The sequence below is a fragment of the Dendrobates tinctorius genome, unplaced genomic scaffold (assembly GCF_039654945.1).
Source record: "Dendrobates tinctorius isolate UK_male_01 unplaced genomic scaffold, ASM3965494v1 ptg000016l, whole genome shotgun sequence".
Classification (NCBI taxonomy): Eukaryota; Metazoa; Chordata; class Amphibia; order Anura; family Dendrobatidae; genus Dendrobates; species Dendrobates tinctorius.
The window spans coordinates 74756341-74777326 of record NW_027361684.1 but is presented as its reverse complement, the minus strand read 5'-3'; the positions used below and the strand labels follow the sequence as shown (position 1 = coordinate 74777326).

At 40.2% G+C, this 20986-nt stretch overlaps 1 protein-coding gene across 2 annotated transcripts in view; it reads left to right on the top strand.

The window, feature by feature from the left end:
- Positions 1–19661, top strand: part of PUDP (pseudouridine 5'-phosphatase) — a 420477-nt gene extending 400816 nt beyond the window's left edge. For both annotated transcript variants that reach the window (XM_073565965.1, XM_073565964.1), the window contains one exon: positions 19409–19661. In XM_073565965.1, the coding sequence (XP_073422066.1) occupies positions 19409–19422 (14 nt within the window). In that variant the 3' untranslated portion in view covers positions 19423–19661. The remainder of the gene's footprint in view (positions 1–19408) is intronic.
- Positions 19662–20986: the final 1325 nt, after the last annotated feature.

The following is a 20986-nucleotide window of genomic DNA, read 5'->3' as shown; positions in this document are numbered from 1 at the left end:
ACGCGTAATCTACTACTTGTTACTCATGTGAACACACTATTTTTTGCTCTGTTTTGGACTTGTTTTTAACAATAAATTGGACTTGAATTTGCAAAGCTGGACCTTTTTTCTTTTTCGCTGGTGAGATCTGCCTGTGTGGCAGCTCACCAGGAACCACTTAGCGATGCACCAGCGATCCTGACCGCGTCATATCGCTGGTCGGGATCGCTGGTGCATCGCTAAGTGTGACAGTACCTTTACTTTAAGTACTCAACAATAAGTCCAGGTGTGATTACTTTATAATCAGATTTTTATAAGATAAGCTTCACAAAATAATTTTGACAATGTGACTTGCAATTTGATGTTTTGACTCATCCTGAGCCTTGGTCTCAAGGTCGCTAAAATAATTAAATAATATGTATAAGTACATAGGGTAGATTAACAAAGAAATGATCATTATTATAGTGCTTTTGAAGAAACCACTATCTTGTAATCCGAACGCTGCTAACTTATTCTTCTTCTGCTTCTTCTTATTATTCAGTTGATTTTCCGCATTTAATGTGGCCCGAACCGCTACACGCACAGACTCCGTTGAGGTGTCGTTTCAAAGCCAGCGTCCATGAGTGGTGTGCTAAGTAATTTTCGTGTCGATCGGATTTGTAGTTTTTGCGCAATTTTCGTTTGAAAAAACATTTTCCTCAATTCATTTCAATGGGAAAACATGCCCTGAGATGATTCAAATGGCAGTTAAGCTCATTGATAAGCGCAGGCAGACCCAGTTACTATGCCAACGCCTACGAACTATACATGACTTCTCCAGGACAGAGTTTCTGGCAGATAATTTCAGCTCTTAAAGCGAAACCCACAGCACAAATGCAAATCTAGCTTCATCACATGACGCATGCCCCTGAGAGAGAATGTGCGCCAAAGTGGATTTAGAAGCCCAGTGAGCCAAACTGGCTCTTAAAGGGCCGACGCGCCAAATCGAGAGCTGAGTGACCCCAGGCTCCAAATCGGAGGCTGAGCCACCCCGGCCACCAAATCGGACCCTGAGGGGCCCCGCCCACCAAATCGGACCCTGAGGGGCCCCGCCCACCAAATCAGACCCTGAGGGGCCCCGCCCACCAAATCGGACCCTGAGGGCCCCGCCCACCAAATCAGACCCTGAGGGGCCCCACAGGCCAAAGTGACCCCTGAGAGGCACCCACAGTTAAAACGGATCTTGAGTTGAAAGTCTTGCAGGGGCAGAAGGTAAGTCTCTCTTAAAGGGGCAGCCCGGGCACCATTTCAAAGCACTATCTGTACTTCCTTCAGGAAATACACAACTAGTTAATCTATAACAACCTCATAATAGATGTTTAAATAGGTATTTGATGGACATTAATCCTAATATAACTAAAATGTAAAAATCATATGCAGAATCACATTAAATGATAAAATATAAACAGTGTCTTTAATGATAACAGCTTTGGTCAATCTATCGAATGAGACTGTAATATCTATGCCGGCTCCTGTCTCTTTTGATCCTGCTTCAGTCGCTAGGCAGCCCAATGCCTTTGTTGTGGGTGATGCGTGACAGCACCGATCCTGTTTTATTTCTAGGACTTGTAGTGCCACTAGATCATGGAGATATGGGGTAAATTTTTTTAGTTACAGCTTTCTGAGAGCCTTGGGCTGGACTGTCTACTTCTTAAACCACTGGGTATCCGACTTTCATTACCTTTCAATTAGTTTTGCTACCTGGATTGTGCTTTATTTCCTTTGTCTGCTGTTTTCTTGATTCCTCCTGTTTTCTGACCTCAGCATGTATTTGACCATCCGCTGGTTATGATTTTGCTCCTGACATGACTTACTGAGCCCGACTGTGCTACCTGACTATCCCTCTTGCCAGCTTGCACCACTAAACAACAGCAGCTGATTCTGTGGCTGTATCTCAGAGAACCCTGTGTAAGTCCAGATCACTGTAAAGTAGTTAAAGACTGAAGGTCAGGGCAACACCTGGGCTCTGGGAAATGAAGTAGCTTACTCAAAAACTGTTCGTGGTTGCCTTTTTGAAGCTGCCAGGTGACTACAAACAGGGCCCACCTGACAGAGACATACAAGAGTCTAGGAAGGAAATAATGAAAATTCTGGCATATTAAGTAAAAAATAAGGGAGTTCCTCTTAGGATCTAGCTATAGGAACATTACTCACCATAAAGTGTACATAGAGGATAAAATATTAAGTAGTGAAACAGGTACCAATACTGCTGAGAAACAGGAACAGGGCATAACACTCATGTGGAAAGGAAGCTAAGTGCGGTATCATACTAGTGGAATGCAAGTCTATTTAAATCAGCTGATGGGCTGGCTCGTTTTACGTCACAGTGGGCAGATTTATTATTTGGACTTATTGTTTACTGGATTCTCTTTACGAACACCTCTGATTTTTGATTGAGTGCAGACCATTTCAATTAACTATTTTAAAGGCTCACACATAACTCTGCAGATTGTGCCATCAACATAAAGGAGAAATAGCAGATTAGGATCCCTAAAGCTTTTAAGTGACCTTCCAGTCAACAAAAAGTGAAATGAATAATTTTGTCAAGCAGAAAAAGATGTGACACTGGAGAAATAAATAAAAAATAACATATAGCCATCATTTTTCAGCAATTAACAATCTTTTCCTGTGTGGGCACTTCCAGCTCAATCACAACATGACTGTGATTGTCCTGCAAACTGAGTGTAAAAGAAAAAAAAGTTGTGCGGTCCCATCTATTGTTACTAATCAGCGCAGGTAAAGCTTTATCTTGGCTGGTTATCAAAAATACAGAGGTCACACGCCGTTTTTTTTAATTAATTAAAAAAAATAATTTAGCCCCTTTCTGCCATATGACGTATTATCCCATCCATGTTCCCTGGGACTTAATTCCCAAGGACGGGATAGTACGTCATAGCCAATCAGTGGCACTGACGGGGGGAGCGCCGCTGATCGCGGCCGGGTGTCATCTGATTATCACTGCTGACACCCGGCACTATGTGCCAGGAGAGATCACGGACCGCTCCCGGCACATTAACCCCTGACACACTGTGATCAAACATGATTGTAGTGTTCCAGGGGCATATGGAAGAATCACGCAGGGAGGTGGCTCCCTGCATGCTTCCCTGAGACCATCGGAACAATGCGATGTGCTCATGTTGTTCTGAGGGCCTCCTCCCTGCAGGCCCCCAGACCTAAAATGGCCGCGGGGGGCCTTCCGGGTCCTGCAGGGAGGTGGCTTTCTCAGTGCCTGCTGAGAACAGGCGCTGAGAAGCCGTCTGCAGTGCCTGTCAGATCACTGATCTGACACAGTGCACTGCAAAATGTCAGAACAGTGATCTCACATTATACAGTGATGTCCCACATGGAGTAATATAATTAAGTTAAAAAATAAAAACGTGTAAAAATATTTTTTTTAAAAATCCTGAATAAATTTAAAAGAAATATTCCCTAATAAATTATTTTTTTTGTAAATAAAAAACAATAAAAATACACATATTTAGTATCGCCGCATCCATAACGACCCACCCTATAAAACTGTCCCACTAGTTAACCGATTTAGTGAACCCCTTAAAAAAAAAACAAGGCAAAAAACAATGCTTTATCATCATACCACCGAACAAAAGTGCAATAACACGCAATCAAAAAGACGGATATAAATAAGCATGATACCGCTGAAAATATCATCTTGTCCCGCTAAACATAAGCCGCATTACAGCATCATCAGCAAAAATATAAAAAAGTTATAGCTCGCAGAATAAAGTGATACAAAAATAATTATTTTTTATATAAAATTGTTTTTATTACATAAAAGCGCCAAAACATAAAAAAAATATAAATGAGGTAGCTCTGTAATCGTATTGACCCAAGGAATGAAACCGCTTTATCAATTTTACCACACGCAGAATGGTGTAAATGCCCCCCAAAAAGAAATTCATGAATTGCTGGTTTTTGTTCATTCTGCGTCACAAAAATCGTAATAAAAACCGATCAAAAAATGTCATGTGCCCGAGAATGGTACCAATAAAAACGTAAACTCATCCCACAAAAAATTAGACCCACATGACTCTGTGGGTCAAAATATGGAAAAATTATAGCTCAAAATGTGGTGATGCAAAAACTATTTTTTGAAATAAAAAATGTCTTTTAGCGTGTGACAGCTGCCAAACATAAAAACCCGCTATAAATAGTAAATCAAACCACCCTTTATCACCCCCTTAGTTAGGTAAAGTAATAAAACTAAAAAATGCATTAATTTCCATTTTACCATTAGGGCTAGAGTTAGGGTTGGGATTAGTGGTAGGGGTGTGTTGGGGTTAGGGTTGGAGTTACAATTGGGGAGTTTCCACTGTTCAGGCACATCAGGGGCTCTCCAAACGCGACATGGCATCTGATCTCCATTCCAGCCAGTTCTGCGTTGAAGAAGTCAAACAGTGCTCCTTCCCTTCCAGTCTCTGCCATGCTCCCAAACAGTGGTTTACCGCCGCCACATGTGGGGTATCAGCCTACTTGGAACAAATTGCACACCAACTTTTTGGGCCTAATTTCTCCTGTTACCCTTGGGAAAATAAAAAATTGGCGGCAAAAAGAACATTTTTGTGAAAAAATATATATTTTTTATGACTCTACGTTATAAACTTTTGTGAAGCACTTGGAGGTTCAAAGTGCTCACTACACATCTAGATAAGTTCCTTGGGCGGTCTAGTTTCCAAAATGGGGTTGTGGGAGGTTTCCACTGTTTAGGCACATCAGGGGCTCTCCAAACACGACATGAAATGCACAGACCATTCCATCAAAGTCTGCATTCCAAAACATCACTACTTCTCTTCCGAGCCCTGACTTGTGGCCATACAGTAGTTTTCTCCCACATGTGGGGTATCAGCCTACTCGGGACAAATTGCACACCAACTTTTGGTTTCCAGTTTCTCCTGTTACCCTTGAGAACATAAAAAATTGGGGACTAAAAGATCATGTTTGTGGAAAAAATGATTTATTTTTTTTCACGCCCGGGCGTTATAAATTTCTGTGAAGCACTTGGGGGTTCAAAGTGCTCACCACACATCTATATAAGTTCCTTGGGGGTCTAGTTTCCAAAATGGGGTCACTTGTGGGGGGTTTCCACTGTTTAGGCACATCAAGGGCTCTCCAAACGTGACATGGTGTCCACCCAATTCTGCGTTGAAAAGTCAAATGGCGCTCATTCACTTCCGAGCTCTGCCATGCACCCAAACGGTGGTTTACCCCCACATATGGGGTGTCAGCGTACTCAGGACAAATTGCACAATAACTGTTGGGGTCATGTTTCCCTTGGGAAAATAAAAATTGGGTGTGAAAAGATCACTTTTGTGGGAAAAATGATTTTTTAATTGTACGGCTGTACGATATAAGCTTCTGTGAAGCCCTTGAGGGATCAAAGTTCTCACTACACATCTCGATAATTTCCATAGGGGGTCTAATTTCCAAAATGGGGTCACTTGTGGGGGTTTCCACTGTTTAGGCACATCAGGGGCTCTCCAAGTGTGACATAGCATCCGATCTCAATTTCAGCCAATTTTGCATTGAAAAAGTCAAACGGCGCTCCTTCCTTTCCAAGCCCTGCCATGCGCCGAAACAGTGGTTCCCCCCATATATCAGATATCCGCGTACTCAGAACAAATTGCACAATAACTTTTGTGGTTCAATTTAATCCTGTTACCCTTAGTAAAATGAAAAAAAATTTGACCTGAAGTAATTTTTTTGTGAAAAAAAGTTAAATGTTGAATTGATTTTTTTTAAACATTCAAAAAATTCCTGTGAAGCACCTGAAGGGTTAATAAAAATATTGAATGTGGTTTTGAGAACCTTGAGGGGTGCAGTTTGTAGAATGGTGTCACTTTTGGGTATTTTCTATCATATAGACCCCTCAAAGTGACTTCAAATGTGATGTGGTCCCTAAAAAAATGGTGTTGTAAAAATGAGAAATAGCTGGTCAACTTTTAACCCTTATAACTTCCTAACGAAAACAAATTTTGGTTCCAAAATTGTGCTGATGTAAAGTAAACATGTGGGAAATGTTACTTATTAAGTATTTTGTGTGTTATCTCTGTGATTTAAGCGCATTAAAATTCAAAGTTGGAAAATTACAACATTTTCAAAATTTTCACCAAATTTCAATTTTTTTCACAAGTAAACGCAAGTTATATCAAATAAATTTTACCACTATCATGAAGTACAATATGTCGTGAGAAAAACAATGTCAGAATCACCAGGATCCATGGAAGTGTTCCAGAGTTATTACCTCATAAAGGAAGAGTGGTCAGAATTGTAGAAATTGGCCCGGTCATTTACGTGCAAACCACCCTTGGGGGTTAAGGGGTTACAACAACAGCATCCCCCCATTTCTACGCTAAAGCAGAAGGCTAGGGACTGGAATTCTCAGATATTGGATATTGGCCCTCCCCAGCCTAAAAAGAGCAGCCAACAGCTGCCACAGAGAAGATGAATCTATTAGATGCGACAATTCTGGCCATTTGCCCAGCTCTTTCCAATTGCCCTGGTACAGTGATATGTGGGGTAATAGTTTTGGGGTTTATTAATATAAAAATAAAAAATCACATTACTGCTCATCTGTCCACCGATAATCCATGTCCCACAACATGCTCCAATTCTGCTACATCTTGATGCATTGCTGAGTGGTGGCATAATGCCACCACTCAGACCTGCATCCAGTATACAGTAAGCTGAGCATGAGAACTGCTGCCTGTGACAGCGGTAACCATAATAATGTCACTGCTGGTCACATGCATCCATATTCTCACACTTAACTCAGCTAGCATGGTGAGAGGTCACATCACTGATGTGATTGCTCGCCAAACTGGATCGACGTGGGACATTAGCAGTATGGATGAACAGGTGAGGAATGCTGTGATTTTTTTTATTTTTATTTTATTGTTAAGGGTAAAAGACAATTATTGTGGGGGAGTGTTTTTTTCAACTAAAGGACTTTTCTCTGCCTGTGTCGTTATTACTTTTGACTATGGGGTTAGTAATGGGAGTGTCTTATAGATGTCTCTCCATTACTTACCCCTGGGCTTGATGTCAGTTTACATTAAAAAGCTAATATCAATCCCAATAATATTCCCCAACTTGCCACAGCGCCAGGGCATGTGGGAAGAGCTGCAAATAAGCGCCATATGTGGTACATCTAATGAATGCATCATTTCTGGAGTGGCTGACGGATGGTGTTTTAAGTCTGGAAGGGGGTCAATTTTCATCGCCCATTCCCAACGTATTAATATTAGCCAAAAGCTGTTTTTAGCCTCTGCTGGTCAGTAATATTAGGGAGGACTCATTTTTGAGGGGTTCCTCCTTTACTAACCAGTAAAAGATATGCATACAGATGGGAGCTGATATTAAATGCCTCATTAGCTTCATGGATATTAGCCCCTTCCCAGAATAATAACACCAGCCCCAGCTGTTGGCTTTCGCTCAGCTAGTAAGGAAAATTAAGGGGCATTATATGCCATTTTTTTCAATTATTAAAAAGATACATGTAAAGTAAGCTTCAATGCATTATCTAAAAAAAAAGACTTGGGATCTCCTCTATTCTCGATAAGCAGTGCAGATAAAGCTGACAGATGAGAGCATATGTCCCTCGGAGAGCCTAACTCCGTTCTATCTGGATGCACTGCTGAGTGGTGGTATGATGTGACTAATCATCCCAGCATCCAGGAGACACTGAGCTGAGCATGAGAATACAGCTTCAGTGCCAAGCGATGACTTCAGTATGGTGAGCGGAGTTCATAGCCAATAATCTCCAGTAACTTTATTGACATCATCGCTGAGCACTGAAGCCACATTCTCATTCTCAGCTCAGTGTATCCTGGATGGCTGAGCGGAAGCACCATGCCACCGCTCAGCAATGCATCCAGATGGAGCTCAGTTGGGATCGTCATGGGACATATGGATCATCAGTGGCCAGGTGAGGAATACTGTGTTTTTTAAATTTTTATTTAGATATTGGTAAATGGGTAGAAGAGGGTTGTGGAATTTTTATTTCAAATAAAGGAGTTTACTCTGTGTGTTGTGGGTCCCATCCCTGTCTGTGAATACCATCCTCCAGCTGTCTGCTTTAGCTTGGCTGGTTGTCAAAAATCTTTTAAATAATTAAAAAATGGCTTGGGGACAGCCCACAGCTGTCAGGTTTACCTGCATTGGTTACCAAGAATAGAGGGATCCCACACCATGTTTTATATCTTTCTAATTATTTATTGCATAGGTGTGACTGGTGAGTACTCATCAGCATATGGCGGCTCTCACTGCTATCAGCGAGACCAGGCTTATGATGATGAGAGTAGTATTCTCAACAGCCGACACCTGTGACCGGCAATAAACTTTTTACCACCTTTCACAGTTGCTGGCTTACGTTCTGTCATCTGTGTGACAGCATGGGTACCACAGCACTTTAACAAGCGATGATGAACTTACCGCCAATCAGAGCTGGTGTTTCCTGCACTGTCACAGAGATGATAGTGTGGGAAACTCCAGATGTTCTGGCCCCCCCCAGGTTCGAGTTTGGATATTGTTCTGGTACCCAAACCAAACTTTTTAATGTTTGGATGAATCTGAACATCAATGGGTCTGTCCATCACTAGTGTCTACAGCTTCTACGAAGCTCTATTAGTCTATCTTTCTTTAACTGCTAGCTAATAACCTTGCTTAGTTTGAATCTTGAATCATACTTTTATCAATCTGTCTCCTTCTTAATAACATGCATCCCATAAATTAGCAAGAAGGCAAACATACAATTATCACAAAATATTTCTATGAATTGTTTTGATCAGCAACCTTACTTTGGCTTGGAAACTAAAGGCATATAGTATTTGCCAATTATCTTTGAATATTGGAGAGGCCACTGGAAGAGGATATGCATCCAGAACCGTTATCAAATCTACTGGTTGCTATCAAAGTCTCACAATGGTGTGGAGGGTTTGTGGTTTAACAACGGCCATGGTTATTATGGCTTACAGAAGTGCATGCCCAGAAGTTGCCAAGTTATTTTAGACTTAACATTTTTTTTAAATGTGACTATGCACAGCAGCTTGGTTCTTTATAATCTCATAGTCCTTTTAATTATCCTTATAATCATCATTACACTCTCTAATTTTGATTACGGAGCTGAGCAATCATGGAAAATTCCAATTTTGAAAAAATACAATAACTTTTTTTCATTCACTTTCCATTTTGTGACTATATCACATTAAAGAGAGAAAATATATATATCCACAGTATATTTTGTACATTACAGAAAACTAAATTATGCAAGTTACAGCAATTTTCATTGGACTATATTATAGAAGTAATGCTGTGATAAGTGCATGAGCAGCAAGCAATTTTGACTGTGACCATTTGAATGAATATGAACAGACAGTGAGCACAATGGGCAGTTTGCCTCCAGCTAAACACATTTGAAAAGAGCCATTGAGAGGTACATATTGTGAACAAAGAAAACACCTGACATTTAAATATATCTATAATGACACAATTTCAAGTAAAACTACAGTCACTTGGTGATAGAAGTTTGGCTATTTCTGAAGCCTATTTCCTGAATGCAGTGTTGAATAATTGAAATAGAATATATTCAGGTAATTTGTATTCATTAAACAATAAAGAAGCACAGTAACCTGATTTTTCAGAAAATCAGGAATGAGTAGATAGTTGTATAGAGTTTTTGATACTAAAGTTGAACAAATCTCCCAAAATTCAGTTTGGGGAGATTCACTCAAGTAAGTGGGGGAGTTTGATTCAATAGAGTAAAATCAATGCAAATTAAGTTGGCCATAATGAGGTTAAAAAAGTTATACAGTAGTGTTCAAAATAATAGCAGTCCTATCAGGCTAACCAGATTAATCATTGTCTTTAGTATAAATTTTATTACCACATGTCAAACAATTTACCAGTTGGTGCAGTAGATTTTTAGAAAACCAACAGACACGGCATCCATAATCTGCATGTTTTTGAGTCTGTGTATTGGAATAATTAATTGAAAAGGGGAGTGTTCAAAATAATCGCAGTATGGAGTTCAATTACTGAAGTCAATAATTCTTTGAATAAACTGGTTTGAATCATGTGGCCCTTATTTAAGGGTGAAGCCAGTACATGTTGTACATGCAATTGTCCTTGAAAGCCTGAGAAATATGGGTCGTTTGAGACATTGTGAACTGTGATAAAAAAAAGTTGATTGGAGATCGTAAAACTTATAAAGAAGTGCAGACAATGATAGGCTGTTCAGCTAAAATGATCTCTAATGCGTTAAAATGGAAAGCCAAACTAGAGAAACATGGAAGTAAATGGAAGACTACCATTCAATTGGCTGGAAGAATAGCCAGAATGGCAGAAGCTCAGCCAATAAATCAGTTCCAGGATGATCAAAGACAGTCTCAAGTCACCTGTGAGTATTGTGACGGTTAGAAGATGCCTGTGTGAAGCTAATCTCTTACAAAGAAGTCCCAGCAGAGTCCCACTGTTAAAAAAAAAAAAAAAAATGTACTGAAACGGATACAATTTGCCAAAGCACACATCAACTGGCCTAAAGAGAAATGAAGAAATATTTTGTGAACTGATGACAGTAAAATTGTTCTTTTGGGGTCCAATGGCTGCAGACAGTTTGTCAGAGGACCACCAAACCCTGCATTTAAGTACACTCTGAAAACAGTGATGCATGGTGGTTCAAGCATCATTATATAGGCATGCCAGGGATCATGGACCAGTTTCCATATATTAACATCTTTAATCCCCAGAGCTTTTTTCGGTTTTGCATTATCGTTTTACTCTACCCTTCTTCCCAGAGCCATTACTTTTTTATTTTTCTGCCAATATGTACGTATGAGGGCATTTTTTTTGCAGGATGAGTTGTACTTTTGAATGACACCATTGCTTTTACCCTGTACTAGAAAATGGGAAAAAAAATTCCAAGTGCGATGAAATTGCAAAAAAGTGCAATGTTACACTTTTTTTTTGTTTTGTTTTTTTTACTATGTTCACTAATTGGTAAAACTGACCTGCCATTATAATTCTCCAGGTCATTACGAGTTCATATGAAAAGGAGGATGAATGAACTCATGGAGATCAACATCCGACACTGCGGAGACACCATCACGTGTTTCTCAACGCAGTGATTCTAGAGCACTGCCCCCATCCCTTATGGGAAATATGTAAAACATGCAAAACAGAAGCCGCGGAGACACCATCACGTGTTTCTCAACGCAAGCAATGACCAGCCAGGTCTTTGCCCGGGAAGGAACAATCACGGGAAGGGCAGTCTCCAATGAAGGAAACCACCTATGCCAAAACATGGTATCCATCCACATACAGCTGTTTTGGGGTATTGCCCCTCATCAGTGTGGAGTAGGAAACTGGCTGGTAGGAGCAATGCCTAGTAAAAAGACTATGAAAAGGAGGATGAATGAACTCATGGAGATCAACATCCGACACTGCGAAGACACCATCACGTGTTTCTCAATGCAGTGATTCTAGAGCACTGCCCCCATTCCTTATGGGAAATATGTAAAACATGCAAAACAGAAGCCACAGAGACACCATCACGTGTTTCTCAACGCAAGCAATGACCAGCCAGGTCTTTGCCCGGGAAGGAACAACCACGGGAAGGGCAGTCTCCAATGAAGGAAACCACCTATGCCAAAACATGGTATCCATCCACATACAGCTGTTTCGGGTTTGAATAAACTGGCTTGAATCATGTGGCCCATATTTAAGGGTGAAGCCAGTACATGTTGTACATGCAATTGTCCTTGAAAGTCTGAGAAATATGGGTCGTTTGAGACATTGTGAACTGTGATAAAAAAAAGTTGATTGGAGAGCGTAAAACTTATAAAGAAGTGCAGACAATGATAGGCTGTTCAGCTAAAATGATCTCTAATGCGTTAAAATGGAAAGCCAAACTAGAGAAACATGGAAGTAAATGGAAGACTACCATTCAACTGGCTGGAAGAATAGCCAGAATGGCAGAAGCTCAGCCAATGATCAGTTCCAGGATGATCAAAGACAGTCTCAAGTCACCTGTGAGTATTGTGACGGCTAGAAGATGCCTGTGTGAAGCTAATCTCTTACAAAGAAGTCCCAGCAGAGTCCCACTGTTAAAAAAAAAAAAAAAAAAAATTTACTGAAACGGATACAATTTGCCAAAGCACACATCAACTGGCCTAAAGAGAAATGAAGAAACATTTTGTGAACTGATGACAGTAAAATTGTTCTTTTGGGGTCCAATGGCTGCAGACAGTTTGTCAGAGGACCACCAAACTCTGCATTTAAGTACACTCTGAAAACAGTGATGCATGGTGGTTCAAGCATCATTATATAGGCATGCCAGGGAACATGGACCAGTTTCCATATATTTACATCTTTAATCCCCAGAGCTTTTTTCGGTTTTGCATTATTGTTTTACTCTACCCTTCTTCCCAGAGCCATTACTTTTTTATTTTTCTGCCAATATGTACGTATGAGGGCATTTTTTTGCAGGATGAGTTGTACTTTTGAATGACACCATTGCTTTTACCCTGTACTAGAAAATGGGAAAAAAAATTCCAAGTGCGATGAAATTGCAAAAAAGTGCAATGTTACACTTTTTTTCTGTTTTGTTTTTTTACTATGTTCACTAATTGGTAAAACTGACCTGCCATTATAATTCTCCAGGTCATTACGAGTTCATAGACACCAGACATGTCTAGGTTCTATGTTATCTAAGTGTTGAAATAAAATTCCAAACGTTCATAAAAAAATTGTGCCATTTTCAGACACCCGTAGCGTCTCCATTTTTCATGATCTCGGGTTAAGTGAGGGCTTATTTTTTGCGTGCCAAGCTGACATTTTTATTGATACCATTTTGGTACAGATACAATTTTTTGATTGCCTGTTATTGCATTTTAATGGAATGTCACGGCAATACCAAATATGTGTGTGTTTGATTTTATTTTTATTGTTTTATTGTTATGTCCAGGCATAGTAACTAACTGTGGTTAGTTATAACAAATTATAAGGATTATATTGCACATAAAAACATTTCACATCATATATTCAACACTACAGATTTGTAACACAAATTTAACCAAATGATTACCTACTGTAAGTATTGATAGTATTTTATTTCCAACTCATTCAAGAGCCTTTTGGCAAAACAACATTTTTGTTTTTTAGTTCCGGTGCAAAGATGAACGCATTTTTGGCAGTTCCAACTCTTGAACAGGCTACGTAAAGTTGACCATGAGAAAAGCATGGAGATTGCAAATCGATCTCTACTACTTTACTTGGTCAGTATTTTTGCCTCAGTATTTGTAAGCTAAAACTTGGAGTAAAACAATCAGAGGAAAAGTATATTAGAAACACGTCACCACTTCAGTATTTTTTCACACTCGTGGTTTTTGCTTATAAATACTGAGGTAAAATACTGACCAAAAAATGAACGTGTGAATGTGGCCTTATACACAGCCTCCACCTGCATTGCCTCACTCTTCTCTATACACAGCCTCATACTGCAGCAGCACCTCAATTGTCTCATTTTCCCCTCACATCTCTCATTTTCCCCCTCACATCTCTCATTTTCCCCCTCACTCTCATTTTCCCCTCTCACACCTGTCATTTTGATCTCACACCTGTCATTTTACAATCATTCCACTATTTTCCCCTCACTCCTCTGATTTTCCACTCACACCTCTTCATTTTCACCTCACACCTCTCATTTTCACCTCACACCTTCACAGCAGGTGAGTTTCGCAGGGTGGCTTTCAAGATGAATGTATCTCCGCCCATGTGCGCTAACCGTGTGGGCCATGTGGATGGGGCTTTGCATGTGAAGTGAGTGTGGTTATGCAGAGTGGGTGGGGCTAAGTGGAGTGAGCGTGGCTTGATACATGCACACACATACATACATTCATTTTTATATATATAGATTTTGAATGGTGCGAAAGGGGGGTGATTTGAACTTTTATATATTTTTTTATATATTTTTAAAAACATTTTCTTTTTACTTTTGGCATGCTTCAATAGTCTCCATGGAAGACTAGAATCTGCCACAACCCATTCAGCTCTGCTATATAGAGGCGATGATTATATTGCCTCTATATAGCAGATTCACTCACTTGCTATGAGCGCTAACCATTTTTATTATTATTATTATGCATTTATATAGCGCCATTTATTCCATGGCACTTTACATGTGAAAAGGGGAAATATAGACAAGTGTAATATATACAAGAGTAATATACAAGCATAAGACAAGGGACACACAAGTATATAAGGAGAGGGGACCCTGCCCGCGAGGGCTCACAGTCTACAGGGATGGGTGAGTGTTATGAATGAGTCACCGGAGGAGAAAACAAAAATACAAGCTAAGTCCAGAAAACCGGAGCGGTTGGTAGCTATCGGATTGCAGACCCCTGATCCTATACACCACAACTAACAGTAGCCGTGGGGGGTTCCTACGGTGCCCTAGACCCCTCGTCACAGCTGGAGAACTACATAAGCCTAAAGAAGGAAAGGGGAAATCTAAACTGCCCCAGAGCAGACCCCAAAGCAATAGACAGCCCCCAACATGTATTGTCGGTGAAAAACAGATGAAAACACAAACACAGACAGAAAGACAGGCTGAGCAAATGATGGGGCCCAACTAACTAGACAGGACAGAAAAGATGCCTACCAAAAATGTCTCAACCGTCTGATAGGGAAAAAGACCCTGAAGTCGCTAGACTTCAAAATCACTATATCAACACTCAGGTATATTCTGAAAACAGAGCAAAGAGATCAACTGATCAGAGACAAAAATTGAATTCAGCCAGTCCCAACCAGGACTGGCTGAATAAAAACACTGAGGAAATCAGACAAAATCTCATGGAATAAAAGCAGGGCAAAAACTTAGCTTTTAGTAGACAGAAACTAAGCTGGATGCAAGAGCTCAGAGAAGAAAGGATCACCAGCAGCCCTGCTGGGCGTCGGCTGCCTTATATCCACTCAGAAATTCCAGATGTCCAATCACACTCCGCCTGTTCAAATGACAAGTTCTTCCCATCCCAATGAATTTCACTACCTCTCTTCACCAGCAGAGGGAGTTCATCAGACATCAAAGGTGAAGGGGAGAATGAACTCCCAACAGTACCTCCCCCTTGAGGAGGGGTCACCGAACCTTCATCCACGCCACCAGGGCGATCAGGATGGGCCCAATGAAAAGCACGAACCAATCTTTCGGCATGAATATCGGATGCAGGGACCCAAGAATTATCCTCCTGGCCATAACCCTTCCATTTAACCAAATACTGGAGTCTCCGTCTAGCCAGACGAGAATCCAGTATCTTCTCCACCTCATATTCCACATTACCTTCAACCAATACAGGGTCAGGAGGTGCCACCACAGGAACTACTGGCTCAACAAACCTCTTTAACAGAGACTTAGGAAACACGTTATGGATCTTGAATGTAACAGGAAGAGCCAATCGAAAAGAGACCGGATTAACAATCTCCAAAATCTTGTAAGGTCCAATAAGTCTAGGTTTAAACTTTGGAGAAGCCACCTACGTAGAGATATTCTTTGATGACAACCAAACCATATCACCCACCTTAAACCGGGGACCAATGGTCCTATGCCGGTTGGAAAACCGCTGGACCTTTTCCTGGGAGAGAGACAACTTATCCACCACTTGGTCCCAAATCTGGTGCATTCTCTCCACCACAGTGTCAATACCTGGGCAGGCAGAAGACTCCACCTGCCCTGAAGAGAATCGAGGATGAAACCCAAAGTTACAAAAAAAAGGTGACATCAAAGTGGCAGAACTAGCTCTATTATTTAAAGCAAATTCGGCCAAGGGCAAAAATGAAACCCAATCATCCTGATCAGCAGAAATAAAACATCTCAAATACGACTCCAAAGTCTAGTTTGTTCTCTCCGTCTGCCCATTGGTCTGAGGGTGAAACGCAGAGGAGAAGGACAACTGAGTTCCCAGCTTGGAACAGAACGTCCTCCAAAATCTAGAAACAAACTGAACTCCTCTGTCAGATACAATGTTCTCAGGAATCCCGTGCAAGCGAACCACCTGTTGCAAAAACAAGGGCACCAACTCTGAGGAAACCAGACAAAATCTCATGGAATAAAAGCAGGGCAAAAACTTAGCTTTTAGTAGACAGAAACTAAGCTGGATGCAAGAGCTCAGAGCAGAAAGGATCACCAGCAGCCCTGCAGGGCGTCGGCTGCCTTATATCCACTCAGAAATTCCAGATGTCCAATCACACTCCGCCTGTTCAGATGACAGGTTCTTCCCATCCCAATCAATTTCAGTACCTCTCTTCACCAGCAGAGGGAGTTCATCAGACATCAAAGGTGAAGGGGAGAATGAACTCACAACAGGTGAGGATACAATAGGAGAGGGTAGAGCAGGTCGTGCGGTGGTTCAGTAGACCGAAGAACATTGGGTGTCACTCACAATAAGCTGGCACTCACAACCATAGAGATCTCCAGGAGTTCTCCAGTTGTCTTGCCAACACTCCGGTGACCCACGATCACGTGACGGGGATCACCGGTGTGCGTATTTCTGGCAGTGCTTGTTGAATGCCACTGTCAGCGTTTGACAGCGGCATTTAACTGGTTAATAGTTGCGGGTGGATCGTGATTCCATCTGCGGCTATTGCGGGCACATGTCAGCTGTTCAAAACAGCTGACATGTCCCAGGAAAGATGTGGGCTCACCACCGAAGCACACATCAAAGGATAGGAGTCCGACATCGATGTAAATGTACGCCCAATGCTGGAAAGGGGTTAAAATACTTGAAGAGGTCATGTTGCCTCACACTTAAGAGGATATGCCCTTGAAATGGGAGTTTCACCAAGACAACGACCCTAAACACAGCAATAAAAGAGCAAGATCTTGGTTCCAGTTGAGTTTGGAGTGGTCATTCCAATCCCCAGACCTTAATCTGTTAGAACACTTGTGGAATGACATTAAGAATTATTTGTCTTAGGCAAAGCCAACAAATGCCAAGAAATTATGAGATGTAATCCAAGCATCCTGGGCTGGAATAACAGTTGACAGTTGCCAGAAGTTGGTTGACTCTATGAAACATAGATGAGAAGCAGTTCTAAAAAAAAAAAAGTACATATTGTGAGTTTGTAAAGACAAATGCAGGAACTGCAGTTTTTTTAGAACTTCCCAATGTTCATTTTTTGTTATTTTCCTTAAAGTAGTTAACAAATATATATATTTCTCTTCATGTTTTGAATTAGAAAACCGTGTGCAGTTTTCCCAATGCATGGAAACAAACTAGTATAAAGATTTTGTAACTATCTCATGTTTTTGAACACACTTCTGTTATTTAAAATCCACAATACACTACCTTAAAAAGGTGCAAGCTGAAGGTTTTACAATGGCCCTCACAGTTTCCTGACCTGAACATCATTGAAAATCTGTGGCTAGACCTTAAAATAGTGCATGCAAGACAACTTTCCAAGGAAGAATGGATAGGTACTGACCATGCACAGTGCTCAAGCTTTTGCATTGGCTTATTTTCTAATTTTGTGCAGGTGTCTCTCAACAGTAGACTAATGTACCACAGCTCCCTAAGCTGCTAAATCTTTCTGAAGGTTTTTTTGCAATCAAGCATTGGAGTTGATTTGCCTCTCTTGCAATCCTACAAGCAGCTGTTACTGAAATTTTTCTTGGACTTGCAGACATTATCTTGACCTCCACTGTTCCTGTTAAATGTCATTTTTTTTAATTACATTTTGAACTCAGGAAAGGGTAACTTGATAATGCTTTGCCATCTTCTTATAGCCATCTCTTGCTTTGTGGACCTCCACCATTTTCCTTTTCAGAGTGCTAGACAGCTGCTTAGAAGAACCCATGGCTGCTGTTTTTGGCACTAGGTTAGAAGAGGCTGGGATTTTATAAAGCAGGGAAATTTGCATCACCTGACCTTCCCTAACGATAATTGTGAACAAGCCATAACCCTGAAAGGCTAATTAGAGTCTGAACCCTTGGTCAATCTGAGCACACAAATCTCCAAGGGTGCCAAAACTTTTGCATATGCCCATTTTCCTTTTTGTAATTTTTAAAATGTAAAAGATGAAAATTTATATATATTTATTTATTGCCTAAAATTCAAAGGAAATATGTCATCTTTAACTCTTATATTTCATTGTATAGATTGAAACACCCAACAAAAGCATTCTTCAAACAGAAATATTTTCATTCAATAATATGCAAAAATACTGTCCAATAAGGATATAGTCAAAAAGTAATTTACTTTCTTTGCCAACTGCTACCTTAAATGGGCATTGCTGTAGCTCCACAAGACAAACTCCTACGTTTTGGGGATAACCTCCCCCTTCCTCAAGCCTCTTGACTATCTCTCATCAGATAATATCATGGTCAGTGGTTGGTAATGGATTATGATGCATTTACACCAGTGGATAATCATTGAAGGAGCATGCTTATGAACACTCATTCCTGATTATTCATTGATGTAAACATGATTGCAATCAATCGACATATAAACATTTTGCTTATTCGGGTGATCAGTTCGTTTATACCTACAAAATAAACCATAGCTATCAGCAGAATATGACCCCATACAAAGAGGGAATATGCTGCCCATGGTATGATACCGTATGGAGACAGCATAGACATATTAGTGATCATTATGTTACTATCATTGTTTGTCGGCATGTTTAAACAGGCATGGAAATCGGCACAGAACAACTTGTTTTGAGAATTACTGGTAAAGATTTTTTTTTAAATTTTTTTATATTTCTCTTTGCAATAACCAGAATGTTAGATGATGGGGCTGGGAGAGTAGCTTTTAGCTTGACAGCTATTGAAGGTGTATGGGAGCCTAAGGAGGGGTTCACATTGTGTTAGGGGCCATGCGTTGAGCACATTCGTTACGTAGCGGCACTAACGCTATGTAACGGATGCGTTATCGCCCCCATTGACCGCAATAATAATAACGCATCCTAACGCATGCCGAAATCGGCATGCGTTAGCGATGATACGTTACTTTATGACCCACCCTCGAATGTGGTCTGCAGCGTTTTCGGGTGTGTCGAGTCTTGCGCACAGCGAACGGATGCGTTTGCTGTGCATAGACCTGTATGGGTAATGCAACGTTAGCGCTAGGGCAGAAAAGATGTAAAAAATGACATCAGCGTTAGCGCGTCCGTTTAACGGATCCGTTAAACGGATGCCCCTAACGCAATGTGAACCTAGCCTTACTTCTCATAGCAGGCTAAATCTTCCTGTTTTGTAGAAATTCCTTCCCAACAGTTATATTATGATCCCTGGCATAATGACAATAAAAATAATCTCTTGGTGTGTGCGATGTCCTAACATTTTAATGTATTATAATAGGATAACAATATTTACTTTGTCTTCTCCTAGTGCCTCGTCTTTGAAGATGCGCCAAATGGAGTTGAAGCTGGACTTGCAGCTGGCATGCAGGTGATTATGGTTCCAGATGAAAATTTGAATCGAGATCTTACAAAGAGAGCAACATTAGTCCTTAGCTCTCTGGAGGAGTTTAAACCAGAACTCTTTGGTTTGCCACCTTATGAATAGAGCTGGCAATACAATAATGTTTTAGGATACAATGTGTCAAATTAAATAAAAAAATAAAACTATAGTTGAAGTAAAAGTGTCTCTTTGTTTGTCTGAATGTAATTTCTAAGTAATATATTAAAATGTATTATGCAGTAAAAGAAAAATCAGAATTAACTGTCTGCATATTTAAAAATATTCCACCCACAAATGTATACATATATTTCTGTACTTGCAATTTTTCACCAGTTTTTTTTTTGTAACTGGAGCTTATCATGATCGCCATTTTGCATTCATGCTTATCATAACAAAAATAGTTCAGTAACCCCTTAGTGACAGAGCCAGTTTTGACCTTACTTACCTAGCCAAATGTTACATTTCTGACCAGTGTCAATTTATGAAGTAATAATTCTGGAACGCTTCAACGTATCCCACTGATTCTAACTGAGACTGTTTTATCGTGACATATTGTACTTTACTATAGTGGTTATAGTTCTTCGATATGATATGCATTTCTTTGTGAAGAAAATATAAATGTGACAAATTTTGAACATTTTCAAACTTTTAATTTTTATGCCCTTAAATTAGAAAGTTATGTCACACAAAATAGCATTTAATAACATTTCCCACATATCTACTTTACATCAGCACAAATTTGGAAACTTTTTTTTTATTTAAAAGTTAGAAGGGTTAAAAGTTAACCAGCGATTTCTAATTTTTCCAACAAGATTTACAAAACCATTTTTTAGGGACAATATAACATTTGAAGTGACTTTGATGGACCTATATGACAGAAAGTACCCAAAAGTGACACCATTCAAAAAACTGCACCACTCAAGGTGGGCAAAGCCACATTCAAGTGGTTTATTAACCCTTCAGTTGCTACACATGAACTGAAGCAATGTGGAAGGAAAAAATGAACACTTAACTTTTTCACAAAAATATTTTACTTTAGATCAAACTTTTTTATTTTCACAAGGGTAGCAAGAGAAAATGGACCAGAAAATTTGTGGTTCAATTTCTTCTGAGTAGGCAGATACCGCATTTGTGGTGGAAATCTACTGTTTGGGCACACAGCAGGGCTAAGAAGGGAAGGAGCACCATTTGACTTTTCGAATGTAAAATTTGCTGGAATAATTAGCGGACGCCATATCACGTTTGCAGTGCCCCTGATGTGCCTAAATAGTTGAAACTCCCCACAAATGACCCCATTTTGGATTCACACCGTTCAACAATTTTAGCCCAGGAGTATAGTGAGCATTTTGAACCCACAGGTACGACACAGAATTATGTTGTCATATTGAATTCACTGTTAGTGTTGAGCACATCGAATATCGTGAGTGCTTGAGTGACATGCTCAAGTCCTTGCCCCCCATGTTTCAAGGCTGTTGCACACTCAAAAGAAAACATGCAGGAATCTGC